Source organism: Takifugu rubripes, chromosome 15, assembly GCF_901000725.2.
Source record: "Takifugu rubripes chromosome 15, fTakRub1.2, whole genome shotgun sequence".
NCBI classification, from domain to species: Eukaryota; Metazoa; Chordata; class Actinopteri; order Tetraodontiformes; family Tetraodontidae; genus Takifugu; species Takifugu rubripes.
This window is the reverse complement of record NC_042299.1, coordinates 16,383,889-16,410,388: the sequence shown is the minus strand read 5'-3', so window position 1 is coordinate 16,410,388 and position 26,500 is coordinate 16,383,889. Positions and strand designations below refer to the sequence as shown.

Sequence of the window (26,500 nt, the reverse complement as noted above, 5' to 3'; positions counted from 1 at the left end):
TTTTTTTTCCAATCATAAATCATAAAAATGCATCAAAACATGTAACAAATACATGTTACAATTAGATTAGCGCACAATGAATTTAGGAATTCAGTGCAAGGCTTCTCCAGGAACAAAATTAACTTTATTACAGGCTAATCTTACATTAGCCGTCATTACTAGCAACGAACGTTAACACTTGTGGTAACACCGCCATCTAATGGACAAACATACGAACACCCACAATAAATAAAAGTGAAACAAAGGCGACGCTGGGACACACACAAACCTGTACAGATTGACGTCCCTCCTAGCCAATGGGATGACAGGAAGATGCTAGGCGATAGCCAATGGCAGAGCAGCTACTAGCATGCTTGCGTTCGCTAAACTCCGCGAGCTGCGAGTAGCAGCGGTAGCGTATTTTTGACCTTCGTATCCTAAAATTTCTTTCGTAACAAGAGGAAATATTTTCCCGTTGAGACGTTTCGTAACCTGAAAATGTTGCATGTAGAGACGTTTGTAAGTAGAGGTCCCACTGTACTCTAAAATGGTGCGTTTGCTCTGTAGGCTGTTGGCCGGCCGACACCACTGTTCACCACTGCATGGAACAAACTGGTGCTGTCCTACCAGCATCCTTTGCTTCCAGTCCTTCCCAGTCCTTCACTAGGTCCCCCTAATTAACTCACACAGCAACTGACTTCCTGAACAAGATGGTTGTCAAACCAGTTGCAGGGACAAACTGGTGAAAATAGCAGATTTCTTCCAACACGTCCTCGGATTTTTCATGAAGCTGACATAAAGGTCACTTTAAGTTGGACGGGCGTGGAGAGTGGAATTCCAGTGTACTGTTTTCCCTGCAAACAAGCGTTGGCTGTTCTCATTTATCAACAGGATGTACTGTAGCGCCTCTACTTCACACTACAAGTGTTGGGGAAATTGCTGAGCTACCTGCCCACGGCGAAAACAATAATCCTGCACTTTCTCATGAATAAATTGACTCTGGAAGTGCAGCAGCAATTCAAGCTACAGCTTTTCCAACTGCGTGTTTGCACTTCATCTTCAAAGTAGAAAAAGTAGACAAAAGCCGGAAAAGATTCAAAAGAATAATGATCATCTGTGGAAAGCGGTGGCGTTATTACCCTGTTTGACAAATTAGGATGTGGGAACAAAGCAAAAGCTGCCATGAGACCCAAAACTATCCCGTTATATGGAAACATTGGAAGACCTTTCAGATACTCGTGGTTGCACAGAGGCAGAAATGAAATCTACAGTTTGGCAGCAAACAAAGCGTCCAGAAGAAAAGTAGCAGGGAGGAGAGGGACGACCAAGAGGGTTAACTCAGAGACCCGAGAGAAGCCGGACCGCCATGTCTTCTGAAGGAGGGTTCTTTAACTCTGAAGAAAAGTGGACTCCACTGAGAGGCAACTCAATTTTCCTGTTCTTCCACGAGACAGGCAGTAACGAGGGCATCCTCGTGTCATGGGAGCCTCAGAGAGGAAGGACTGCAGGCTGGCGCGAGGTCCTTTAACAAGACGCACATGTCTCCTGACTCAAAGGCAGTCATTTCAGAGGAGCTGACAGGAAGTCCTGCCGGGCAGCCTGGATGTGGCTCACGTTTTCCTGATAGGACCACAGATGAAATCTGAGATATGCCAGGAGATCAAACGAGAGGCGGGTCTGACTGAGGGTGGACGCTGTGATGCCCGGCTCAAAGGCCACTAGATAAGCCCCGCAGACCAGACTCGGGCCAACTTTGTGGCTGTTCGGGGTCACTAATCTGTTGTCTGTCCAGTCAGAGCGCTCATGCTGTTGCATATATACAAGAGCACCCACGTTCCAGAGTGCACGCACCACCGTGCCCGTGTTCCATTCTGCTAAAACAATGGTGCACACTGTTGGGCTGAGCCACAGCTCATGGAGGATCAGAGGGGCTGCAAGCAGCTCCAGCGAGCCTCTGTAATCCAGCATCATGAGACGGGGCTGCAAACGCACGTGCACAGACACAAAGTAAAGCACGTTGTGGTGCAAATGAAGGCCAGTTCAGCTGTTTTGAATGTTACTTCCTCTGATGACATCAGAGTCACCGACAGAATTTGTGTGCTGGTGTCAAATTCACACTAATTTCAGACTAATGCAACGTTCATTTAAGGTATAACTATGTAATAACATGTAGTTGCAGTCCAATACAATTTTGAAACATGTGGTTATGCTGAAATATTCCATGTTGTTCACAAGATGAAGAAAATAATCAACTCACACAAAAAAGCCTTTTCTATTCCAACGGGCACGCTCATGCACGATTCTAAACTTGTGCAGAAGGCTTACAAAATTTGGATGACGGACCTAAACTTCAAAAACAAGAAAAACAGGAACAGACGTGAGTTCTGCAGGAACATTCCGTTCCGTTTTCTCCCGCTTATCCAGATCCGGGTCGCGGGGGCAGCAGCTTCAGGAGGGATGCCCAGACGGCCCTCTCCCAGGCCACTTCCATCAGCTCTTCCGGGGGAACCCCCAGCCGCTCCCAAGCCAGGCGAGAGATGTAATCTCTCCACCTAGTCCTGGGCCGGCCACGAGGCCTCCTGGTGGGACATGTCCGGAACACCTCTAAAGGGAGGCGTCCGGAAGGCATCCTAGCCAGATGCCCGAGCCACCCCAACTGACTCCTCTCGATGTGGAGGAGCAGCGGTTGTACTCCGAGCTCCTCCCGGATGTCTGAGCTTCTCACCCTCTCTCTAAGGCTCAGCCTGGCCTCCCTGTGGAGGAAACTCATTTCAGCCGCTTGTATCCGTGATCTCGTTCTTTCAGTCATAACCCAACGTTGACGGCCATAGGTGAGGACTGGGACGTAGCTCGACTGGTAAATCGAGAGCTTTGCCTTCCGACTCAGCTCCTACCCTCACCCTACCCTAACCCTCTAACCCTAACCTACCCTACCTTAACCCTGTCCCTCTCCCTAACCCTACACTAACCTACCCTAACCCTACACTAACCTACCCTTCCCTAACCCTCACCCTACCCTAACCCTCTAACCCTAACCTACCCTACCTTAACCCTGTCCCTCTCCCTAACCCTACACTAACCTACCCTAACCCTACACTAACCTACCCTTCCCTAACCCTCACCCTACCCTAACCCTCTAACCCTAATCTACCCTAACCCTAACCCTCTAACCCTAATCTACCCTAACCCTCTAACCCAAACCCTACCTTAACCCTAACCCTAACCCTAACCCAAACCCTACCTTAACCCTAACCCTAACCCTCTAACCCAAACCCTACCTTAACCCTAACCCTCTAACCCAAACCCTACCTTAACCCTAACCCTAACCCAAACCCTACCTTAACCCTAACCCTAACCCTCTAACCCAAACCCTACCTTAACCCTAACCCTCTAACCAAACCCTACCTTAACCCTAACCCTAACCCTCTAACCCTAATCTACCCTAACCCTAACCCTCTAACCCTAATCTACCCTAACCCTCTAACCCCAAACCCTACCCTTAACCCTAACCCTAACCCTCTAACCCTAATCTACCCTAACCCTAACCCTCTAACCCTAATCTACCTAACCCTCTAACCCTAATCTACCCTACCCTAACCCTCTAACCCTAATCTACCCTAACCCTACCCTAACCCTAAATCTACCTTAACCCTAACCCTCTACCCAAACCTCTACCTTTAACCCTAACTAACCATCTAACCCAACCCTACCTTAACCCTAACCCTAACCCTCTAACCCAAACCCTACCTTAACCCTAACCCTAACCCTCTAACCCAAACCCTACCTTAACCCTAACCCTAACCCTCTAACCCAAACCCTACCTTAACCCTAACCCTAACCCTCTAACCCAAACCCTACCTTAACCCTAACCCTAACCCTCTAACCCAAACCCTATCTTAACCCTAACCCTAACCCTCTAACCCAAACCCTATCTTAACCCTAACCCTAACCCTCTAACCCAAACCCTACCTTAACCCTAACCCTCTAACCCAAACCCTAACCCTCTAACCCAAACCCTACCCTAACCCTAACCCTCTAACCCAAACCCTAACCCTCTAACCCAAACCCTAACCCTAACCTAAAACTACTCTACTCTGCATGCGTAGTTTATACAACACTCGCTGAAGTGCTTTATTGTGATAGTTCCACTGTCTAAAACTAATAACTCAAAGAATTTGAACTCACACTTAAAAGGAGACACCAAGTAATAAAAGAGCTGGCACTAGTGAGCATCACTCACTGCTTTTACAACAGCTGGAGAAATGGCCTTTATTTCCCTCGCTATCAAGGCCCAGAGCCAACAGACCTCTCGTCGTTGTGCTCGCTAAAACCATTGTAGTCGCCCTTCGTTATTAAATCCAAAGAAAAGAAACAAACAGAGTAGATGCACCACTGTCGGGTCTGTTTCACCAGCGCTCTTTGGAGTGTATGAAATATTACCATCGGCTTTTCTCTTATCAGGCCCAGCCGACTCAAGAAAAATGCTTTTCTGTGAGCTTCCTTGAAACTCTGGTTTAACCCTCCCCGACTTCAACCCGTCTCTGTCAATCACCAAACTGGACTGATGAGATGAAACCCTGGAGGGTTAGGGTTAGCCGCACTCGTGCACACTCTCCCCGTGAGAACATGTGCCCCTGACCGGGCAAACGCGTTAAAGGACTTGATTGGAGCGCTGACAGCGACACAAAGGACTTGCTGACGTCAGAAGTGTAAAAAAGCATTTTGCTAACGAAGCGACTGTGGCATAAACCCCCGACACAGCTGTAATCAGGCGGCGGCCACTGCAGCACCCTGTATGATGAACAGTTGATACACTTCACAGTAAAAAGCAGCTGTATTTCTGTGTGTGTGTGTGTGTGTGTGTGTGTGTGTGTGTGTGTGTGTGTGTGTGTGTGTGTGTGTGTGTGTGTAATAGAGGAGCCATGGGAGAGAAGAAGTAGGCCAGCATGAATTTTAAATCACCCCTGCCAGGCAATGATGTGGGCTACAAGGAGGCAGCAGTGTGTGTGTGTGTGTGTATATGTGTGTGTGTGTTTGTGTGTGTGTGTGTGTGTACATGTGTGCGTGTATATGTGTGTGTATCTGTGTGTGTATATGTGTGTGTGCATGCTTTCTGCATGCTGCATAGAAAATGTATAGATTAAAGTATGGAGGTGTAAAGCAAAGGGTGGTCGGAAAAAAGAAACCCCTTAATAGAAACATCAGAATAAACTAAATTAATTAATAAATTAATTAATCACATACATGGATGATGATGAATTTGATAGGAGGGAAAATTAGGATGGATTATATCGTGTCCGTGCACAGAAGAGGATTTATTGTGTTCAATCTCTCCACTGACGGAATCTGAAGCAGAGAATAAAAACCACGGGGATACTTTGGACAGGAGAGAGGGGGCGCTATAGGGTGGCAGACGTGACGCAATCTGCACAGAAAAATGCACCCGTCTCCATAGCAACTGGCAACACAAAGAACTAAATACAGTTTAAAAGCCACCTTTAGCTAGCACTGCTAACCCTGATCATGCCGTCCCTGCAATGTTCAACAGCACCAGTTGGATTCATGGCAGGTTTAAATTGGGAAGCTCTGATTTGAAATCTTTACAGATTAATCACATTTTTGGCATCAACTGTCCATTAAAGTGGAATTTTGCCAACGCAATTGTCATGTCCACTTTTACGGCACGATGAAAGAAACCGATGCAACAACTGCACAACAACCGCACAACAACTACACAGCAACCGCACAACAACTGCACAACAACTACACAACAACTGCACAACAACTACACAACAACCGCACAACAACTACACAACAACCGCACAACAACCGCACAACAACTGTCTTCAAAGGAAGATTCCAAAGGTTGTGTGTTCAGTTACTCCCTCACAGATCCACTGTGACCTCCTTCCCCACGTCCCAGCCGTTGTTCTTTTTTGGGAGTCGCACAGATGAGCGCAGACGTGGTATAAAGAAGCGGCACGGGCGACAGCTCCATTACCTTCTCACAATACGGATCATCCACATTCATCCAGGCAACCAGGGAGTCGGGGAGCGAGGGACGAGATTACGCCGGGGGGTTGGAGGATGGATGTGCTGAGAGCAGATCAAGAACGGCCAGATAGAGGAAGTGACAGAAAAGTGTCGTTAAGCAAGGAGGGAACTCTTTTGTCACTATTCTGAGAAGGTGTCTCACCAAAAGTCTGACATGGTTTATCCGCCGCCAAATCCCAGCAAAAGGAAAGAGTTGTCAGTGGAGGATAAGGAGGAATTTAGAGAAGTGGAGCAGAATGGAGGCGCTCGGCGAGGTGAAAACACGCCAGACCAGATGCTAGCGCAGAGGTAGCCACTAAAAAAGCTGAAAAACACATTAGCCTGGAACCGGGAAGCATCACCAGTGCACAGCAGACAAGCAAGGAGGGAAGACAACGCTGAGCAACCTGTTTAAGGAAGCAGCGGCAGTTTTAAAGGCGATTTGTCTTCCAGAACAGCGACCAGACGTTTGTCCACAGAGCCTCCATGTCTGAATGCTTGTGCTTTCACACAGCAGTGCTAACTATGCTAACAAGCCCACAGAGCACTCGAGCGGTGCTGACAAATGTCGAACAGGTCAACACTTCTCGGGCTCAGACATCCCATAATTCACTCCTCCATCACCAAGATCAGAGGAGAGGGAAGAAGCACCTGATGAGGCTCTATGGGGGGGCTAGAAGTCATCAGGCCCAAACCGGTGGACAATCACACTTCGCTGCTCTTCACTGAAAGCCTCCTCTTCCCAACTCTCTGACATCATCCTCAGCTCTCAGCCATTGGTGACCTTGCAGTGGAAGCCGCACCTCTTCCTGCGCCTCTCTGGGAGGGTTGGGAAGATGGAGCGATAGAGGGTCACATGGTTTGTGCAGCATGAGCAGCAGCTAACCCCACATAACACCATTACTGCTTGTTTTGTTAGCTGGGTCAGCGTCCACACGGTTGTCAGTGTTAGCCAGCGTTGCTAAGGACAACGCCACCCTTATGAACTCAGCTTCCCTGGAGCACTTTGACAAAATAAGGCTAGAATATAATCCCACAGGTCAGAATAGTGGTTGGCACACTATTAACACGAGTGCATCCACTTTCTTTGACCTGCCACATTTTAAATTTCTGGGATTTGCCAAGCTCTCTTATTCTCGTCACAGCAACGTTTTCCGGAAGCGAACGTTCCCTCACCCTCAACGATGGCTCTGTTCCATAGCTCTGACTCCAGGTAAAGTCAGAGCTAAAACAGTTAGCCCTTTTGTTTGTAGCTACGGTGCAGCAGAGGCTCGGGCTGTGTGTCACACGCTGATAAAAGCAAAAAGGCCTTCCTGCAGCCAAGGAGAGAATGTGTGTCGCCACGGCGATATTCTACTTTGAATCCCGAGTGTGACAGCAAACGCACCATCTTCAGTTTCCTGGGCTCACAAATGCAACCAAATATCTAAGATGCAAACTGCAGTGCTTCATTTCCCTTTGCAAACCCCAAAAACCCATTGAAAGCCCTCCAGCACATTCTTGCAGACGTGCGCAGTAAAAACACCACTTACAGATTTCATAACAGCCACTTAAAGAAGAAATGACATCTGTGATGACAGCTTCTGTTTAAAGACTCAGTCCAACACACACTTATTAAATCTGCCACTGAAGTGCCGATGCTACAGCAACATGCTCGACGTAAAGCTGCTCTGAAGGTGCGCTTCCATTTGAAAGCTGCAACACTCGACACAGAAGGGATGTTTGTTCTACAAGGGTGGACCGCATGACTGTGCAGCACAAGACGATGACGCGTTGTTTTTCCCTCCGCGGCCGTACAAGCAGATTACTCCTGTGGGGCGAGTTGCAGCCGCTCACGGGGAACCTTGGAAACACCGAAGCTGAATTCAGCCCCTGTTCTTTTAAAGCTCTGAGACCAAATCCTGCTCCATGATGGCATTGATGATATGGAAGGAACACGAAGCCTAACCCTGGACCCGCTCCAGTCTGCGTGAAAACTTGGTTTTCTGGTGGGTTCCAGTGATTCTGCGAGAGCTTTGCAGTTCTTGTGTGTCAAACTCTGCGTGCTGTGCTGACTCTGCAGGCTCAGCATCAGGTGACCTTGGCCCACAGGAATAATAAGATGTTTACAGCAAAGGGTTAGGGTTAGGTCTCCAGGACGATAAGACCCTTCAGCAGACAGAAACCGTCATCACAAGTGTGCCGGCGCCTCTGAGCCACTCATATTTTTTTTGTCATCTTAAAAAAGAAATTGCACAACAAAACAGCCTAAAAATAAGCACGGCTGTGCGGCGCTGAGAGGGACGTGACAGGACCGCCTACAGATGCCTTCAAAGATCCTTCAAAGCAAATCCCTCCTCACCTGACTCCAGCCCGTCGGTCACCATAATGTCAACACTTTCTGGGTCACAGCACTTTTACTTGCAATATTTTCATGACAATACGTCAACTGGTTCCACGTTTCTCCAACGGTTTTGGGCCGATGTTGTCGTGGGTTCATCTGGACATAAAAAACTTCAGAGGAAAAGAAGCAGAAGAGAAATAGAGAAAGACACAAAATACTGTGGCAGAAATCCGGAAGTGGAGAGCAACACCAGGTGGTCGAGCGTCTGGAGGCAGGCAGTCAAAGAGCAGCGTTGCCATGACAACTGCGATGGCTTGTTGATAATAGTTGAGCACCTCACCATCAGCAGCCCCCCCACACACACACACGCGCGAAGAGCATGTTTCTGAGTGTGTTCTATTAAAAGAAAGGATCATTATATGAATCTGAAGCATGAGAGCTCCAGTAATTCTGTTGTGGTTTTCTCACTGTCGGCATCAGCGTCTCGTCTCTTGCTTCGGTTTCCTTTCAGACACACGGCGGGTCGGCACTTGCCAAAAGAGCCGGTGTCCTGCTGCATGAAATGTGGAGCTTATCTGATCCAGTAGACCGGCCATCTGTTCCCCTGAGTGGGCAGCGTGAGATCTGATCAATATGGCCACAGTGGCCGGAGAAGGTGGCGGCTGCGGCCTCTCTCGCATCGACCGCAACAACGGAGCAGCGTCCGGGTCACACAGGAGCGACCGCTGAGGTTCCAGCCTCCGCACAACTCCTTTTCTTTCAACTCTTTTAATTAAGGAGCTGGGCGATAGAATTCCCAAACAGGCTTAGCTATTGGCAGACTCCAAACCAGAACTGATTGTTCAATTCAGGGTTTAACGGGTGCAGCTTTGCATGGCCGACACGTAACGCTGTCATTTGTCAAGGTGTCAGGTCTTTGTGTGCTAATGCTTCAGACCTTTATTATCTAACACATGAGGCCTGGACGCATGTGGGTTTGGTAACCGGGGCGGATTTCACGTGAGCGCTCTGCTGGGTTTCCAGGGATCTGCTGTGGGCCGAGCCACAGTCCCATCTTTTTCCGCTGCATCAGCTGGTGATTTCAGAGCACATAGCCACTGCAGCATCCTACCACCTCATCCTCCTCCTCTGCTCTCACTCTTCTCCTCCCCCACCCACCTAACTCCCCTTTCCTCCTCCTCCTCCTCCTCTCAGCCTGCTTTTAAATGCATGGCGTTGCCCTCCCAGGCCAATCTATGCAGGCAGCATCACTCCTCAGAGCCCCTCAGAGTGAGGGAGGAAGCCCTGGAACAGGATGTATGATTATCGGGGAGAGAAAGGAGCATTTAAGGGAAGGAGACAAGGTCACAGTGAGCCAGCAAAAGCTCCTCTGCTCCTCCATGTAGTACCAATGATCTGTTTGGAGATGAGAAGCAGCCTGGAAGAGAGAGAAATGGTTTAGCCCAGCTGTAGGCTGTCCGCTTCAAGCACTCACTTCGTAAATAGGCCACTGGCTACATGGACCACCAGGAAAAAGGCGACCAGGAGGAAACACCTGTGAAACCAGGCTATACAGTAAAGCTGCACTATAAAGAGGACTACACTCACTTCAAAATAGATCTTTTGTCCTGTGAAATTGTGCAGCGTGGAGGAGGGAAAACCAGCCAGACACACATATCCTTCACCTCCTGGTCCACCTGACCCGCCTCTGCTGCTGTTCAATTTCACCTGTTTCATAACGGGAAGCACATGTCCAAAAAGCCCCCGGCTGGATTAACTCTGCTGTGTCGGGTAAAGCCCAGTATGGCCACCACCATCGCCGACAGCGAGGGCAAACATGGGAAGGGCTTTAGCGGCAACGCATAGGAGATCCAGAAATAACAGAATGGCCGTTTGAATGACGGCAGAGAGCAGCAGCCGAGCCACGGCCCGCCGACACATCACTCTCCTGCGCACACGATGCAGGGCCTTGCCTCCAACAATAGGCCTGTGCAGAAATCCGAGCCATTCTCATGCAAACGCACACGCAGCCGCGGGGCAGCCCAACGCCACCGGCCTTTGTCCGTGTTGGATTAACGTTCATGTTCGACGGATGAGTGTCCCGGCATGATTTTTAGGGAGCGCGAACGAAATGCGTTTGTGGTGCGCAACATTCGGTAGCAGCCCGAGTCTGCAGCATCGCTCCGGGTCCACATGGGGGTCAGCAGAACACCCTGCTTCCACTTTCTCCGCGATCCGCGACACTGTGTCTGCAGATGCTTTTCCGTAGTGCATCGCGAACGGGTCATCGAGGCAACAATGGCCGGTGATCGACTGCACCTCGCTGGGGTCACATGCTCATTCCGTTTTCCTCGGCACTACAATAATACACCCCCGGCTCATTTATTCTTCAATTCATATTCGCGCAGGTGCAATTTTATCTGCGGAAATGGGGGAAAGCAGCACAGCAATCCCCCGAACAAACAAATGACATCATCCCCTGAAAGGCTATCGTAAATAAAAGATAGCAGGATAAAGCTGTGCGGCTCTGCCTGCGATGGCTGCTGCCGCTTCATCCTTCTCCCACTCACCAGGTTCAGCACCGTCTCCACGATGTCCCTGTTGCTAACCTCCCCGACCTGGATTAGGCCCACCACAACGGCGAATTTCATCTGAATATTCCTTATCGGGACAGTGGGGTTGATCACACCGGCCGGGAGGACCATCGAGCCGGCTGCGGACACCATCCTTTCCGCGGCAGGAGCGCAGCCAGCGCCCGCGGCGACCTGCGGTGGCTGAGCGGTGGCGCCCGGCGGCGGGTGGGAGTCTCGGTCTGTGTCCGTGAGCGAGGTAGCAGAGCCCGGTGGTGCTGAAAGCGGCTTCTCGCTCGACATTTCCCCTCAGGAAACAGGCAGGAGAGGAGAGGAGCGGTCGCCGCTGTCTCTCACACCTGCTCGACAAGCTGCGTCCGCCGCCGCCGCACTAGAACCATCCACGCAGGAACATTTAGAACCAAAAAGCCTCTGGATTCACCCTATCCTCCTGAAAATGTGGACGGAACCATAAGGCTGGCTGGAGAAGAGCTGTAGGTTTGACAGAGCGCTAGCTGGTGTGCGTGTGTGTGCGCGTGTGTGTCTCATTGGCAGGTTGCAGTCAGTGCGGTCGTCGAACAGAGAAACGCCATGTTGACGCCCCCTGTCTGCGGCAGCGCGATCCGGCCGCGCATGCGCAGAGAAGCAGCAGGCGCACGAAAACATGGAGCCATCCGTGCGTGGTTCCGACAGTGCTCGGTACCACCGAAACCTGGGTTTGCGTTCATGTTTAACACATCTGACCTCGTGAAGTCAAGCAGCTAAAGGAGTGTTCGACTCTTGTTGCCCATGAAAGCTGAGGGACATCCCTAAAGACTGGACCCTGTCCTGGACCCTCTCCTGGACCCTGTCCTGGACCCTCTCCTGGACCCTCTCCTGGACTCTCTCCTGGACCCTCTCCTGGACCCTCTTCTGGTCTCTCTTCTGGTCTCTCTCCTGGTCTCTCTCCTGGACTCTCTCCTGAACCCTCTCCTGGTCTCTCTCCTGGACCCTGTCCTGGACCCTCTCCTGGACTAGCTCCTGGACCCTCTCCTGGACCCTCTCCTGATCTCTCTCCTGGTCTCTCTCCTGGTCTCTCTCCTGGACCCTCTCCTGGACCCTCTCCTGATCTCTCTCCTGGTCTCTCTCCTGGACCCTGTCCTGGACCCTCTCCTGGACCCTCTCCTGGACCACTCGGGTGACTTTGTTGCTTCATTGACGGGTGTAAATAGTCTGAATTTTTTACTTTGTAAAGAAAGTTGACGTATCAAATGACAGATTAAAAGATATTTAATATTTAATCAATCTAAGAATGAATTTTTTTTTTTACAAAATTACAATTCATATGGGGGGGGGGGGGGGGGGGTGTCCCTGGAGGGGGGGGGGGGGGGGGTCCCTGGAGGATCCCTGGAGGATCCCACAGGCAGCTGGTGTCCGGAATAGGCTGCTTGTTCCTGCAGCAGGACACATCTGGGAGGGCAAATTCCCATTATGGAGGCGGCATTTCAGACCCTATTGTCACTCTGTATGTGCATATTAGGTCGTGCACACGTGCGTGCGTGCGTGCATGCATGCATGTGTGTGTGAGTGTGTGTGAGTGACTGCGTGCACATGAAATCATTAGAGGGTTTCATACATGAGAAGAGACCTTATTTGTCCCTTTTCAGCAGGAGGAAACACTGGTGCACTACAACTGTATCTGCTGCACACTTCTCTCACATTTACAGAAGCAATTCCTCAGACTAACACGTGCACAAGCACACACACACACACACACACAAGCAGTGAACATAAAAGGCCCCTCTCAGACAAACACACTCCTTTGTTTCCAGACAAAGCCTTTCTTTTGTGGCTTTGTCGTGATCCCACAAAAGGCTGAGAAGAAGGAGAGGTCTTAACCAGGATGGTGATTGGGTAAAAACATGCAGCTCCTTTATCACCTCTCACCTTCCCTCGCTCTCTTTGTCATCACTCTGCTCACCGCAGCATCGCCTCCCGCGGAGGTGCTGCTGCCCCCCCGACCCTGACCCTAACCCTAACCCTAACCCTCTAACCCTAACCCTAACCCGACCCCTGCCGAGGCCGAACCCTAACCCTAACCCTAACCCTAACCCTAACCCTCTAACCCTAACCCTAACTCCCTAACCCTAACCGCAGCATCGCCTCCCGCGGAGGTGCTGCTGCCCCCCCCGACCCTGACCCTAACCCTAACCCTAACCCTAACCCTCTAACCCTAACCCTAACCCTAACCCTAACCCTAACTCCCTAACCCTAACCCTAACCCCTCTAACCCTCTAACCCTACCCTAACCCTCTAACCCTAACCCTCTAACCCTCTAACCCTAACCCTAACCCCCTAACCCTAACCCTCTAACCCTAACCCTAACCCTAACCCTCTAACCCTAACCCTAACCCTCTAACCCTAACCCTAACCCTCTAACCCTAACTCCCTAACCCTAACCCTAACCCTAACTCCCTAACCCTAACCCTAACCCTCTAACCCTAACCCTCTAACCCTCTAACCCTAACCCTCTAACCCTCTAACCCTAACCCTAACCCTTTAACCCTAACCCTAACCTCTAACCCTAACCCTCTAACCCTAACCCTAACCCTCTAACCCTAACCCTCTAACCCTCTAACCCTAACCCTAACCCTAACCCCCTAACCCTAACCCTCTAACCCTAACCCTAACCCTAACCCTAAACCCTCGCCCTAACCCTAACCCGTCTCCTGGGTGCTGGTGATCACGGTCCTGCCAGAGCAGCAAAGGTCACGCGAGGTCACCACAGGGTGTGATCCATGTGAGCTGGACTGACGGCTGCACTCATGCAAGTTTCTGGTTCTGTGGTTTAAATGCAGGCGTTTGTCACCGAAATTATTATTAAACAGCCCAAATTTTTCACCTGTTCAATTTTTTTTCCAGAACTGAACTAAGTCAACTAACTGCACTGGAACTATGAGACGCGGCTATGAGACGCTAACCCCTGGAGTTTGTTGTTGTTAACCCTAACCCCTGGAGTTTGTTGTTGTTAACCCTAACCCTAACCCCCGGAGTTTGTTGTTGTTAACCCTAACCCCTGGAGTTTGTTGTTGTTAACCCTAACCCCTGGAGTTTGTTGTGGTTAACCCTAACCCTAAGCCCCGGAGTTTGTTGTTGTTAACCCTAACCCCTGGAGTTTGTTGTGGTTAACCCTAACCCTAACCCCCGGAGTTTGTTGTTGTTAAACCTAACCCCTGGAGTTTGTTGTGGTTAACCCTAACCCTAACCCCCGGAGTTTGTTGTTGTTAACCCTAACCCCTGGAGTTTGTTGTGGTTAACCCTAACCCCCGGAGTTTGTTGTTGTTAACCCTAACCCCTGGAGTTTGTTGTGGTTAACCCTAACCCTAACCCCCGGAGTTTGTTGTTGTTAACCCTAAACCTAACCCCTGGAGTTTGTTGTTGTTAACCCTAACCCTAACCCCCGGAGTTTGTTGTTGTTAACCCTAACCCCTGGAGTTTGTTGTTGTTAACCCTAACCCCTGGAGTTTGTTGTGATTAACCCTAACCCTAACCCCCGGAGTTTGTTGTTGTTAACCCTAACCCCTGGAGTTTGTTGTGGTTAACCCTAACCCTAACCCCCGGAGTTTGTTGTTGTTAACCCTAACCCCTGGAGTTTGTTGTGGTTAACCCTAACCCTAACCCCCGGAGTTTGTTGTTGTTAACCCTCACCCTAACCCCTGGAGTTTGTTGTTGTTAACCCTAAACCTAACCCCTGGAGTTTGTTGTTGTTAACCCTAACCCTAACCACCGGAGTTTGTTGTTGTTAACCCTAACCCTAACCCTAAGCCCCAGAGTTTGTTGTTGTTAACCCTAACCCTAACCCCCGGAGTTTGTTGTTGTTAACCCTAACCCCTGGAGTTTGTTGTGGTTAACCCTAACCCTAACCCCCGGAGTTTGTTGTTGTTAACCCTCACCCTAACCCCTGGAGTTTGTTGTTGTTAACCCTAAACCTAACCCCTGGAGTTTGTTGTTGTTAACCCTAACCCTAACCACCGGAGTTTGTTGTTGTTAACCCTAACCCTAACCCTAAGCCCCAGAGTTTGTTGTTGTTAACCCTAACCCTAACCCCCGGAGTTTGTTGTTGTTAACCCTAACCCTAACCCCCGGAGTTTGTTGTTGTTAACCCTCACCCTCTAGAAAGAGCTTCCTCTCTGCTGTTGGGAACATACACATTAATAAAAGCAGCACTGAACTGGTCAAACTGGGCCCTGATTAAAAGACGCCTCTCCTGAACATGTTCAACAGGAAAAGATGGTGGACTAAAAGAGAAGAGGACCCCCCCCCCCCCCCCAGCACTGAGGGCTGTGCCGTGGCTTAAAAACACCCTCCCCTCCCATCTCCTGCACCAATCAGCCTGATTAAAATCATCACTGAGTCTCCTGTACCCTAACCCTAACCCTAACATGTACGGGGGGGTTAACATGTACAGGGGGGGTTAACATGTATGGGGGGTATTAAACATGTACAGGGGGGGTTAACATGTACGGGGGGGTTAACATGTATGGGGGGTATTAAACATGTACAGGGGGGTTAACATGTACGGGGGGGTTAACATGTACAGGGGGGGTTAACATGTATGGGGGGTATTAAACATGTACAGGGGGGGTTAACATGTACGGGGGGTTAACATGTACAGGGGGTATTAAACATGTACGGGGGGGTTAACATGTACAGGGGGGGTTAACATGTATGGGGGGTATTAAACATGTACAGGGGGGTTAACATGTACGGGGGGGTTAACATGTACGGGGGGGTTAACATGTACAGGGGGGGGTTAACATGTATGGGGGGTATTAAACATGTACAGGGGGGGTTAACATGTACGGGGGGGTTAACATGTACAGGGGGGGTTAACATGTACGGGGGGTATTAAACATGTACAGGGGGGGTTAACATGTATGGGGGGTTAACATGTACGGGGGGGTTAACTTGTACGGGGGGGGTTAACATGTACAGGGGGGTTAACATGTACGGGGGATATTAAACATGTACAGGGGGGGTTAACATGTATGGGGGGGTTAACATGTACAGGGGGGGTTAACATGTATGGGGGTATTAAACATGTACAGGTGGGGTTAACATGTACGGGGGGGGTTAACATGTACAGGGGGGGTTAACATGTACGGGGGGTATTAAACATGTACAGGGGGGTTAACATGTATGGGGGGTTAACATGTACGGGGGGTTAACGTGTACAGGGGGGGGTTAACATGTACAGGGGGTTAACATGTACGGGGGATATTAAACTGTACGGGGGGGGTTTAACATGTCGGGGGGTTAACATGACAGGGGGGGTTAACATGTATGGGGGGTATTAAACATGTACAGGGGGGGTTAACATGTACAGGGGGGGGTTAACATGTACAGGGGGGGGTTAACATGTATGGGGGGTATTAAACATGTACAGGGGGGTGTAACATGTATGGGGGTATTAAGCATGTACAGGGGGGGGGGTTAACATGTACAGGGGGGTTAACATGTACAGGGGGGGTTAACATGTACGGGGGGTATTAAACATGTACGGGGGGGTTAGCGTTTTAACATGTACGGGGGTATTAAACATGTACGGGGGGGTTAACATGTACAGGGGGGTTAACATGTACGGGGGGTTAACATGTACAGGGGTATTAAACATGTACGGGGGGTTAACATGTACATGGGGGTTAACATGTACGGGGGGTTAACATGTACAGGGGTATTAAACATGTACGGGGGGGGGTTAACATGTACAGGGGGTATTAAACATGTACGGGGGGGTTAACATGTACGGGGGGGTTAACATGTACAGGGGGGGTTAACATGTACGGGGGGGTTAACATGTACAGGGGGGGTTAACATGTACGGGGGGGGTTAAACATGTACGGGGGGGTTTAACATGTACAGGGGGTATTAAACATGTACGGGGGGGGTTAACATGTACGGGGGGGGTTAACATGTACAGGGGGTATTAAACATGTACGGGGGGGGTTAACATGTACGGGGGGGGGGTTAACATGTACAGGGGGTATTAAACATGTACGGGGGGGGTTAACATGTACGGGGGGGTTAACATGTACAGGGGGGGTTAACATGGGTGGCTTGGGCATCTAGTCAGGATGCCCCCTGGACGCCTCCCTGGTGAGGTGTTCAGGGCATGTCCCTCCGGTAGGAGACCCCCGGGGAGACCCAGGACACGTTGGAGAGACTATGTCTCTCGACTGGCCTGGGAACGCCTGGGGATCCCTCCGGATGAGCTGGAGGAGGTAGCTGGGGAGAGGGAAGTCTGGGCTTCTCTCCTTAGGCTGCTGCCCCCGCGACCCGACCCGGATAAGCGGTAGAGAATGGATGGAGGGGGGGTATTAAACATGTATGGGGGGGTTAACATGTACGGGGGGGTTTAACATGTACAGGGGGGGGTATTAAACATGTACGGGGGGGTTAACATGTACAGGGGGTTAACATGTACGGGGGGGTTAACATGTACGGGGGGGGGTTAACATGTACAGGGGGGTATTAAACATGTACAGGGGGGTTAACATGTACAGGGGGGGTATTAAACATGTACGGGGGGGGTTAACATGTACAGGGGGGTTAACATGTACGGGGGGGGTTAACATGTACAGGGGGGTATTAAACATGTACAGGGGGGTTAACATGTACAGGGTGGGGTTAACATGTACAGGGGGGTATTAACATGTACAGGGGGTTAACATGTACAGGGGGTTAACATGTACAGGGGGTTAACATGTACGGGGGGGTTAACATGTACAGGGGGGGTATTAACATGTACAGGGGGGGTTAACATGTACAGGGGGTATTAAACGTACAGGGGGGTTAACATGTACGGGGGGGTTAACATGTACAGGGGGGTTAACATGTACGGGGGGGTACATGTTTAATTCTCAGTTTTTAATACATGCTTCAACTAAAGTGTCTGTGAGAAATAGAATAAATGAGAGGCTACAAAGAAATCTTATGAACTTTAAAACTTGTTTATTTTTCAAAAACTGGCTGATCTGGGTTAGGGTTAGGGTTAGGGTTAGGTTAGGGTTAGGTTAGGGTTAGGTTAGGGTTAGGGCTAGGGTTAGGTTAGGGTTAGGGTTAGGTTAGGTTAGGGTTAGGGTTAGGGTTAGGTTAGGGTTAGGGTTAGGTTAGGTTAGGGTTAGGGTTAGGTTAGGGTTAGGGTTAGGGTTAGGTTAGGGTTAGGGCTAGGGTTAGGTTAGGGTTAGGGTTAGGTTAGGGTTAGGTTAGGGTTAGGGTTAGGTTAGGGTTAGGGCTAGGGTAGGTTAGGTTAGGGTTAGGGTTAGGTTCGGTTAGGGTTAGGTTAGGGTTAGGGTTAGGGTTAGGGTTAGGGCTAGGGTTAGGTTAGGGTTAGGTTTAGGGTTAGGGTTAGGTTAGGGTTAGGGTTAGGGTTAGGGTTAGGGTTAGGCGTTCCTCGAGAGAGCTGAAAAACATGGTCCAAATGTTGACTTGATGAGCTGAAATGAGGCATTAATCACAAGCGTCACTGGTTTTCCTAATGAATTTAGCGTTAGTTCCTGAAGACACCAACAAGGTCTCATCAATGATTCATTCATGGTGTCATTTATTCATTAATGACCTTATCACGATTGTCTGGGTTAGGGTTAGGGTTAGGGTTAGGGTTAGGGTTGGTTAGGGTTAGACATAATTGTCTAACCCTAACCCTAACACTGGAGAAACCAGTGTGATAAATGCTGCTCGAGTGGTCCTGCCCGACACTCAGAATCACAACTCCAGGAGATCCAGGATGCTCTGAACACAAGGAACCGAAATGACCTCAAAGAAAAGTGTGGTTTCACTTTAGCTACCGAACAAGTGATGAAGCGAACGAGGGTGGAGGGGAATCTGTGCAGGTCGGGACTACTTTACGGGACATTCAAGAGCGGGAAACACGGCTTTGAGCTTTGAACACAGTTGGATCTCAGAGAATGTTCCAGGAATTCTCGGGACATTTGCAAACAAGTTTTGGTTTCTGCTGAAACTTGCAATCTTGCCAAAATTACCAAAGCAAATCAGTGTCTATCTTGATCCACTGTCATTTGAGTCGCTCAGCCTCTTTGGAAGAAGAGAAACTGGTCACATGTAGAATATCTGAAATGTGGAGACCACATCAGATATCAGATATTAATCGTGTTCCTTAGGAAAGAATAGTCGGCCGCTGGGCTCAGGAAATCAAGCACGTTTTCCACAGCTGGATGGGTTACACCCTTTTGGGGTGAGCTCACATGACGATCAAGGACATATCTTTAGTAATTCTGTTGGGATTTCTCCTCAATATACTCATTCTCAACCATATCCTGATCTCCACATTGGAATAAAACCTTGCTGAAGATGACTTTTTCCTTCTTTGCATGGCCAGGTCACTTCTCCATCTTGCACAGGGGAGCTGCACTTCCTGCTTCCTCCAGAGGGGGGGCCCTTTAAATTGTGTTGCAAGGGTCAGGGGAAAATGCCCCTTTAAAGGCTCTTTTTCCAGAAATCCACATGTTTCCTTTGAAAAACCCTAACTCATACATCAAATTGCAACATGAGGCTCCTCATTTGCCACCCGATAAGGCCTGTGCAGCAGGTGTAAAAGCACCTGCAGGTAATGCTGTGTCCTACTTCCTAGATTCTAGGAGGCTTCCTAGATTCTAGGAAGTAGGACACAGGACACATATCTAGGACCTAGATAAAACCAGCCGCGTGTTAAATGAGGTGAAAGTTAACGACACCACGTCTGACTCACATCTTTGTAGTTCTCCACAGTCGCCTCGCAGGGTGTACCAAACCTTTACTGCCTGATCCGACATCTGCAACCCTCAGTCTAAATAGGTAAAGTTGATTGGATATTGATCCCCACATTCCGGTTTAATTTTCCTAATCTTTCCCTGGGAAAGGAGACAGCAAATATGTCCCTCAAGAATTGACGATGACTCTTCGTTGCGTCAGTTTAATGCTGAAGGATCTCCTCTCGTGACCTTCAGCCTGCAGCGGGCTAACAGCACCACTCAATGGACCCGAGAGCAAAGGCAGCAAGAATCTGCCAGGCAACATGGAGGCTGATGTCACTTCCACACAGCTACAGTGAAGACACGGCTTCCTGCTGGCTTCAAAGACTTTTTATTCTCTGCTTTTAAAAAACAATAACTCACATCATCTTGTCAGAAAAACCCGCCTGGCTTGGAGCCCAGGTCTCATACGTACACGTTTCACGTGCACACTACTCCCCTGGTTTGTGCCGGATACTGGGGGCGCAGCGGAGATGTTGTATCATAGCAACAGCAAACAGAAAAGAGGCAAGATGATTCCTGGCATTCTGCTCTCGCCCCTGTTCGATGCTTTGGGTGGAAAGTTTCACATTTCAGCATATCAATATGATAGGACCCTGAAAGCTGCGCGGTGGATCTGCTGGCACAGGAAGCGTCATAGTTTGACAACACAGGCTGCACATACATGTCAAATAGAGAAAGACCGGCACATCCATGCATGCACACACACAATTATTCCACATGCTTCACAGAAGCAGCTAAATGCTCTCATGTCTTGGACATTGTATAACAGGACAGCAAAAAAGGCAATGGAATACAACAAAGAAGAAGGATCATTTGAAAAATAATATTCGGGTTAGCGCTAAAAATTGTAACAAATCACAAGTGAATAAGAGTTGAAGCACATTAGTTGGACCCGGTATTTGTTTCCCCCTCATCGTTGGTGAGTAACTAACTAAATCCCAGTCCAGGGATGTACCTGGTCCTGGTTGTTCCTAGAGGAAGGGTTTATTGGCATTTATGCATTATCTAAGTAGACAGCTGTCATTTTTAAGTGCATTAATAAATATTCAGGCTGTTCAATCCAGCTTTTGTTATATGTGAGCCATATGTTAACAAAGGCTAATTCAGTTTTATCATTTTATAATTTTAAAACAAACGATTCAGATCAGATTCAACCAGTGCTGATTGTTATTTTTGATTTACTAAAAAAGACCAGAGTGAATCATTTTAAGTCTACTCGTTCCATAGAGGTAAGCTAAATGTATTGTTAAGGTGAAATAAAATATATGCTAAATATTTCTTTGTACAACTGACAGAATAATGTACAGATGTGTGTAAGCAGCAGCTGCATGCCCTGTTACACCTATCCAAGTCTCTAAATTCAGCTTAAATTAAACCCTGTTGGTGCTGACTTTCTTTCAATAGTTAATGGTTCTGAAGCTACTTAGTTGTAAAAAACATCAAACATTGATTCATATGCAAGACGATGTTTTTGAGAACTGATCATTAAATAAGTGTGAAAAGGACTCGATACAGTGACATTCCAGAATAGCCCAGCAGCCTGGAAAGACACCTAATCCCCATTTGCATGTATGATCTCCATCTGGAGTCACTTGTAATCAGTTCCAGATGCTCTGGAAGCACAACCCAAAATAAAGACCCACTCCTGGTGTTCAAGTCTTGGTCTCAATGCTCGTCTGATTCAGCAGGTGAAAAGAAGAGCGGATCGTCTGGGCTTCGTTAGCACACAGGTGGCCAAAGGCCTTGTTGTACCATTCTGGAGACCTCCCCCTGCAATGAGAAGAGCACAATGTACAGTTTTGATTGCAATGGGACCAAAGGCTCCAGCACAACTCAGGCATCTGCCCACACCTGAGGTCCACCCTGGAGACGTGCGTGAGGTCTGGTCCTGGCAGTCCCGCAGGGCTCCAGGAGGTACTGGGATTCCAGCACCACCCCCTCTCACCGCCCCCGTGCGTTGGCTCTCATCGTGATCCACAGATGTGCACACGATGCGCGCAGGAGCCTTTACACAGCTCTGTGCGCCATGATCCTGCAGCAGAAAAGGGGTCATAATCTCCCAAATCGCAGTCAAATACAGCACAATAATGCATAAAATATGAATGTATAATATATGTATAATGTCTATACATCAGCTTGGTATTTTTTCCTCCTGCTTAGATTTTTCAAATGTTTTTGTTATTTGCTTTAAGGGCCTTTGGTTAATTGAATAAATGACCAATATTAATGGATTTCTTGGGTGAAAAAATGTCAAAAAGAAGAAAAACCAGTAAGTGTAGATCCATGTGCATGATTATTATTTTAGGAGAAAATTCTCTTTCTGACCTGAGTACCACATATTCCCTGCTGGGCTGCGGCGCCATGTTTGTGGCGGGAGTATTGGTACAAATCCGTCCGTTGGTCCAACTCTCCAGCACTTTCTCTTGCTGTAGGTCAGCCAGCCACAGGGGGCGCTCTCTCTCAGCAGCCGATGCAACACTTCACTGGGGGTTGCTGGCACCTCAACGCTCACTCGCCACCCGCCTCAGAGGGTTCCCATCGCCAACCTGATGCATGAACGCATCATGGCAAAGGAGTCACATTTAAAATCTTAATTCCTCTAAATTTTCATTAAAATTTCAATCAGATAACCAGATATTAGGTATTAGAATTCATTTCCTTTAGAAGACCTTGGCAAACAGTTTTTATTGCATTTTTTAAATGTATTTCTCAAAATACATGTTAAAAATACGGCAAACCTTCTATAAGCCAGTTCGGTGTGGTCAGGGGTCGGAAGGGGCACCCAGCCTTTGCTCTTATCTTTAGCCTCTTCCTGCAGGTTCTGGACCAGCCGTTCGAGATAGGAGTAATAAGACCCTTCCTCGTGCTCCTCAACGTCTTCGTCCGCCTCGTCCTCGGTGGCCTTGCCCAGCTCATCCAGCGGGGGCACCATCAACTCAGCCTCTAGGTAGGAGTTGCGAGACTGGGTGACCATCTCCTCTGGGATCTGAGGAGAGGATATGGGAAACATCAGGAAGAAAATGTGACTGCATCTAAAGCACAAAACAGATCCTGCTGACCTGAAAGAGGTGTTGGCACTCGGTAATCAAATGTGCCAGACCTTCGGTGGCGGCAAGATTCTCAGTCAAGTCCTTTTGGTCAGGCCGGCCCGTGGTGTACTTCCTCTGGATTGACCTGCAGGCAGACGTGTTAGCAGTTACAGGTGGTGTATTAGTAATATAGTTTACCAACACACACACACACACACACACACACACCTTGGTGACAGCGTCTCATTTTTCAGTATGCTGAGGTGAAAGAGCGACGGACCCAGGCAAACAGCCAGGTTCATGGGTGTCATCTGATTCTCCTCCACCAAGGAGGTGACATCACGCAGGAAGTAGAGCAACGTCTGCAGGACCTCCCTGTTTTCATCTGGCATTAACAAAATGGCCGCCCTAACCGCCTGTAGCCTCTGCTCCGTTGGGACGTCTAAGGAAAGCAGAAAAGAGGAAGCGAGGAACTCATAGTTAAAGAGCTAATATTTATTTAATACTCTCACCTCCTCTTTCCATAATTTAGAAATCTAAAAATCTCCCACGGTATCGTGAGTCTAGTAAGTGCTTCTGCAGAAGGATTTCCCTAAGTGATGTCCTATTTGCTGGAACTCATGGAGATCTTTGTGACTTACACTGATAAATATGCAGGAAGGTTTCCCCCAGCTTGCTTGTTAGCAGCGGTTCTGGCAGTCTCTGAAAAAACCTGTTTGACCATGTCGGCCACATCGTACGCAGACTGGTCCTCGTAGTTCACGCAGTCAGGCGTCAGCTCGCACTGCTGCCTCAGCGCCTGGATACGGGACTTCACGCCAGACTTTCGGAACAATCCCACCTGTGGGTTCCAGGTAGAGTATGAAGAGCTGAACGGAGCAGGTAGCCTTGCAGATCATCGCCCACCTGATCCAGACAGTGTGTTCTGAGGTGACTGAGCGCCTGCTGTAGACACAGAGGCAGCGGGAAACCACAGCGCTGGACATGGATGATGAGGGGAACGCCAAACACACTCTTCTCTTTGTAGTCTGGCACCTTCATGCGCTTCATAAACTTGGGCACAGACCTGGCGGCAGACAGAGAAACCATTAGGGTAGTGTGTTTTGTGCGCGTGCTTTCATTATCTTTCTCTCCACGGTGAACGCCGGCCAGCAGAATTCTCCTCCTGGGGATAATAAAAATGAACAGGACAGATCGTTAAGCACACAAAGATGTGCTTGTTTGTGGCGCCTGCTTTCTGCACGCAGCTGATTTCCCGGAGCTGCTTCTGACCAGCACGGCCCCTCTGACAGCTCTGAACAACCAGGATCATTGTTGCAGGGTCAAAGATGCTTCTTGTTTTAGCCACACAGTAAGGCTAGTGGTGGTGCATCTTGTATTCTCACCAGGTCCAGCCGTGCTTATTAGACATGGAGTATTTCTCCATGATGGCGGTGAGGCGAAGCAACGAGAACTTCTGCAGCAGACTGAGCTGGCCTGCTGATTGGCTGCTTATCTGCAGAGAAGATGCTGGCTGGTTTAGATGATCGGCGGTCCTGAAACTTGGCCACCGCAGCCTGATTTGGGCACAGAAGAGACAGTAATTGGCACCCAGATAGTGTTTGACAGCTGCACTGTTAAATGAGACAAAACCTCAGGAAGCAACAACTTCCTACCGTGGTCTCGTTAGTGACGCCCCTACTCCGGAGTCCCGCCTCTCCCGACTGGTCTCCGTCGAATCGGTGTCATTCAGGGAGACTCCGTCCCTCTCGCCTTCGCTGGGGGTGGTCCTGCTCTCCCCCTCCTCCGTCCCACTCTCGTGCAGCACGCTGCGGCTCCAGTGGTCCACGATTTGCTGCAGACCGCTGACATGCTGGATGATGTCATCCAGGTGGGGGAACAGATTGCCATCCTCTAATTCCAGCAGATCTCCGGTGCTGGCGTAGAGGTGGGAGCCAGGCACGTTGTCGTAAACACTCACCCTGCTGCCCCGTGGAGCTCCGGGACAGGGGGGCGTGGACAAAGGCTTACCAGGCCAGATGTCACCCAGACCACTGTGTGGTAAATTCTGGGGGTGACCGGTCTTGTCATTGGAGGAAGGTGCCAGGCTTTCTATGGATAAAGCTTTTGGGAAGGTGCCTGGTTTATGGTCTTGAGGGATGTGAACCAGGAGGTTTTCATATGATGAATTGACTTTTGCCAAAACTGGCTTTGACCTTCAGTCCTCTTACCCTGAGATGGAAGGTCCATATCTTCCAGATACAAGCTGCTTCTTTTGCTCGCAGTCCGGGGCTTTGCAGACACGGCTTCCTTCAGGCTCACAAGAACAGCCGTGTCTTTGGTGGAGCTCACCGTTCTTCTGCACCGATCTTTGCAGTCATTTGTAGGAGAGGACATGTCCTCGTCGCTTCCATGCTTGTGTGTGGGACTGTTTTCCAGTTGGCTAATGGGCAAACACTGGAGCATCTGCAGTGCCTGTGGCTTCCCCCCTTGTAAAACTGGACCACTGATGACCAGCGGCGGCCTGCGATTTGAGCTTTCCGCCTCGTCGATGGTCCCCAGGTGCGCATTATTTCCATGCGGCGCAAAAACTCTTTGGCTTTGCTCCGCCCCCCCTGCCCATGGCGGCCACTCTTGATCGGCAAGGAGTTGTAGTGCGGAAGTTCCCGGGGTGGCTGGTAGGACGCAGACAGAGAGGCCATGGATATGGAGTCAGGCATGGCAGAAGTGGAGTCCTCACTGTGCAGCGAGGAGACCTCGGCGAGCTCCTGCTCGCTCAGGTCCGTCAGCACGCTCTCGCTGCTCACTGTGCTGGGCAGACCCTCCCCCTGACCTGTGGGGCTGCTTTCATTGGTGCTGTCCGACAGGAAGTCCTGCAGGCGCGACCAGCGTCTGCTGCTCCACTCAAAGGTCCACCTTTTACTGATGGCCAAAGGGTCATCTTCATCAGAGTCATCACCCTGAGGAAGCAATGAAAAATGGAGGGTTGGGATTGTGTGAAACTATCAACGCTGGACTGAAACTGATGAAGCCAGACAGGAACACAGGGAAGATGACTTGCTTTCTTTTGGGGTGGCTGACGTCCACTTTCATGGAGGCACATTTGTTGAGGGTGTTTAGACGCCTGGAAGACAATTATTGACACACAGTCTGTTAAAGTTCTCCTGCGCCAGATGCGTCCAGCCTGTTCTTCTGCTCTCTTAGTCGTGTTTGTCCTCCGCTGCATCTCCGCCAGGACTGATCCTCACCTTCAAAGGGTGAATCTGGCCCCTGAAACTCAAGCCTCCTCTGGGTTTGGCTCACTCCTGCTTTCATCTGTCACCTATCTCCACCCTGCTGGGGCAACCTCCTCATCACCCACCCACCCACCCACCTTCTCCCATCTTCTGCAGCGTTCTGGATCCAAAAACACAGACTTCAAATATCAATTTACTGACGCTTGCTGGAAGAGCCCAGCTGCTGTCTCCACAACCTGCATATTTCACACAAATGTTTACAATGAGAATTCCTACTTATTTATTCTTTTCAACAAGATTATCGAGCTGTGAATGAGAAATAGTACGAAAAGGAAGAGATGCACTCCTGGGACGCTCCTGGAGGCTCTGGCGGTTATTCTTTTAGAATATAGCTGTCAGGAAACACTAACACAGCAATTCCCACACAGATTCTGGGGAATTGGAGAGGCGGGTTCAACAAAAGAGACAAGGAAGGATGTGGGGGGAGGGACGATGTGGGGGGAGGGACGATGTGGGGGGAGGGACGATGGTGGGGGGAGGCAACTTTTTTACTGCAAGTTGGGAAAAGATCAAGAAAGTG

General features: G+C 49.5%; 2 protein-coding genes across 14 annotated transcripts in view; both read right to left on the bottom strand.

Moving 5' to 3' along the window:
- LOC115252653 (neurobeachin-like) overlaps positions 1-11,469 on the bottom strand; it is a 58,462-nt gene extending 46,993 nt beyond the window's left edge. For 10 of the 13 annotated variants that reach the window (XM_029848440.1, XM_029848439.1, XM_029848438.1 and 7 more), the window contains exon 1: positions 10,885-11,187. In XM_029848440.1, the coding sequence (XP_029704300.1) occupies positions 10,885-11,187 (303 nt within the window). Of the gene's footprint in view, positions 1-10,884 lie in introns of all 13 variants that reach the window. The other 3 variants (XM_029848436.1, XM_029848447.1, XM_029848448.1) reach the window with 1 other exon arrangement.
- A 9,279-nt stretch (positions 11,470-20,748) lies between these two features.
- Positions 20,749-26,500, bottom strand: part of LOC115252755 (stAR-related lipid transfer protein 13-like) — an 8,149-nt gene continuing 2,397 nt past the window's right edge. The window contains 14 exon segments of the mRNA XM_029848722.1: positions 20,749-21,446; positions 21,528-21,556; positions 21,558-21,614; positions 22,219-22,222; positions 22,415-22,662; positions 22,736-22,850; positions 22,934-23,147; positions 23,347-23,416; positions 23,418-23,546; positions 23,612-23,771; positions 24,091-24,261; positions 24,361-24,877; positions 25,317-25,644; positions 25,742-25,808. Of these exon segments, the coding sequence (XP_029704582.1) occupies positions 21,329-21,446; positions 21,528-21,556; positions 21,558-21,614; positions 22,219-22,222; positions 22,415-22,662; positions 22,736-22,850; positions 22,934-23,147; positions 23,347-23,416; positions 23,418-23,546; positions 23,612-23,771; positions 24,091-24,261; positions 24,361-24,877; positions 25,317-25,644; positions 25,742-25,808 (2,227 nt within the window). The 3' untranslated portion in view covers positions 20,749-21,328.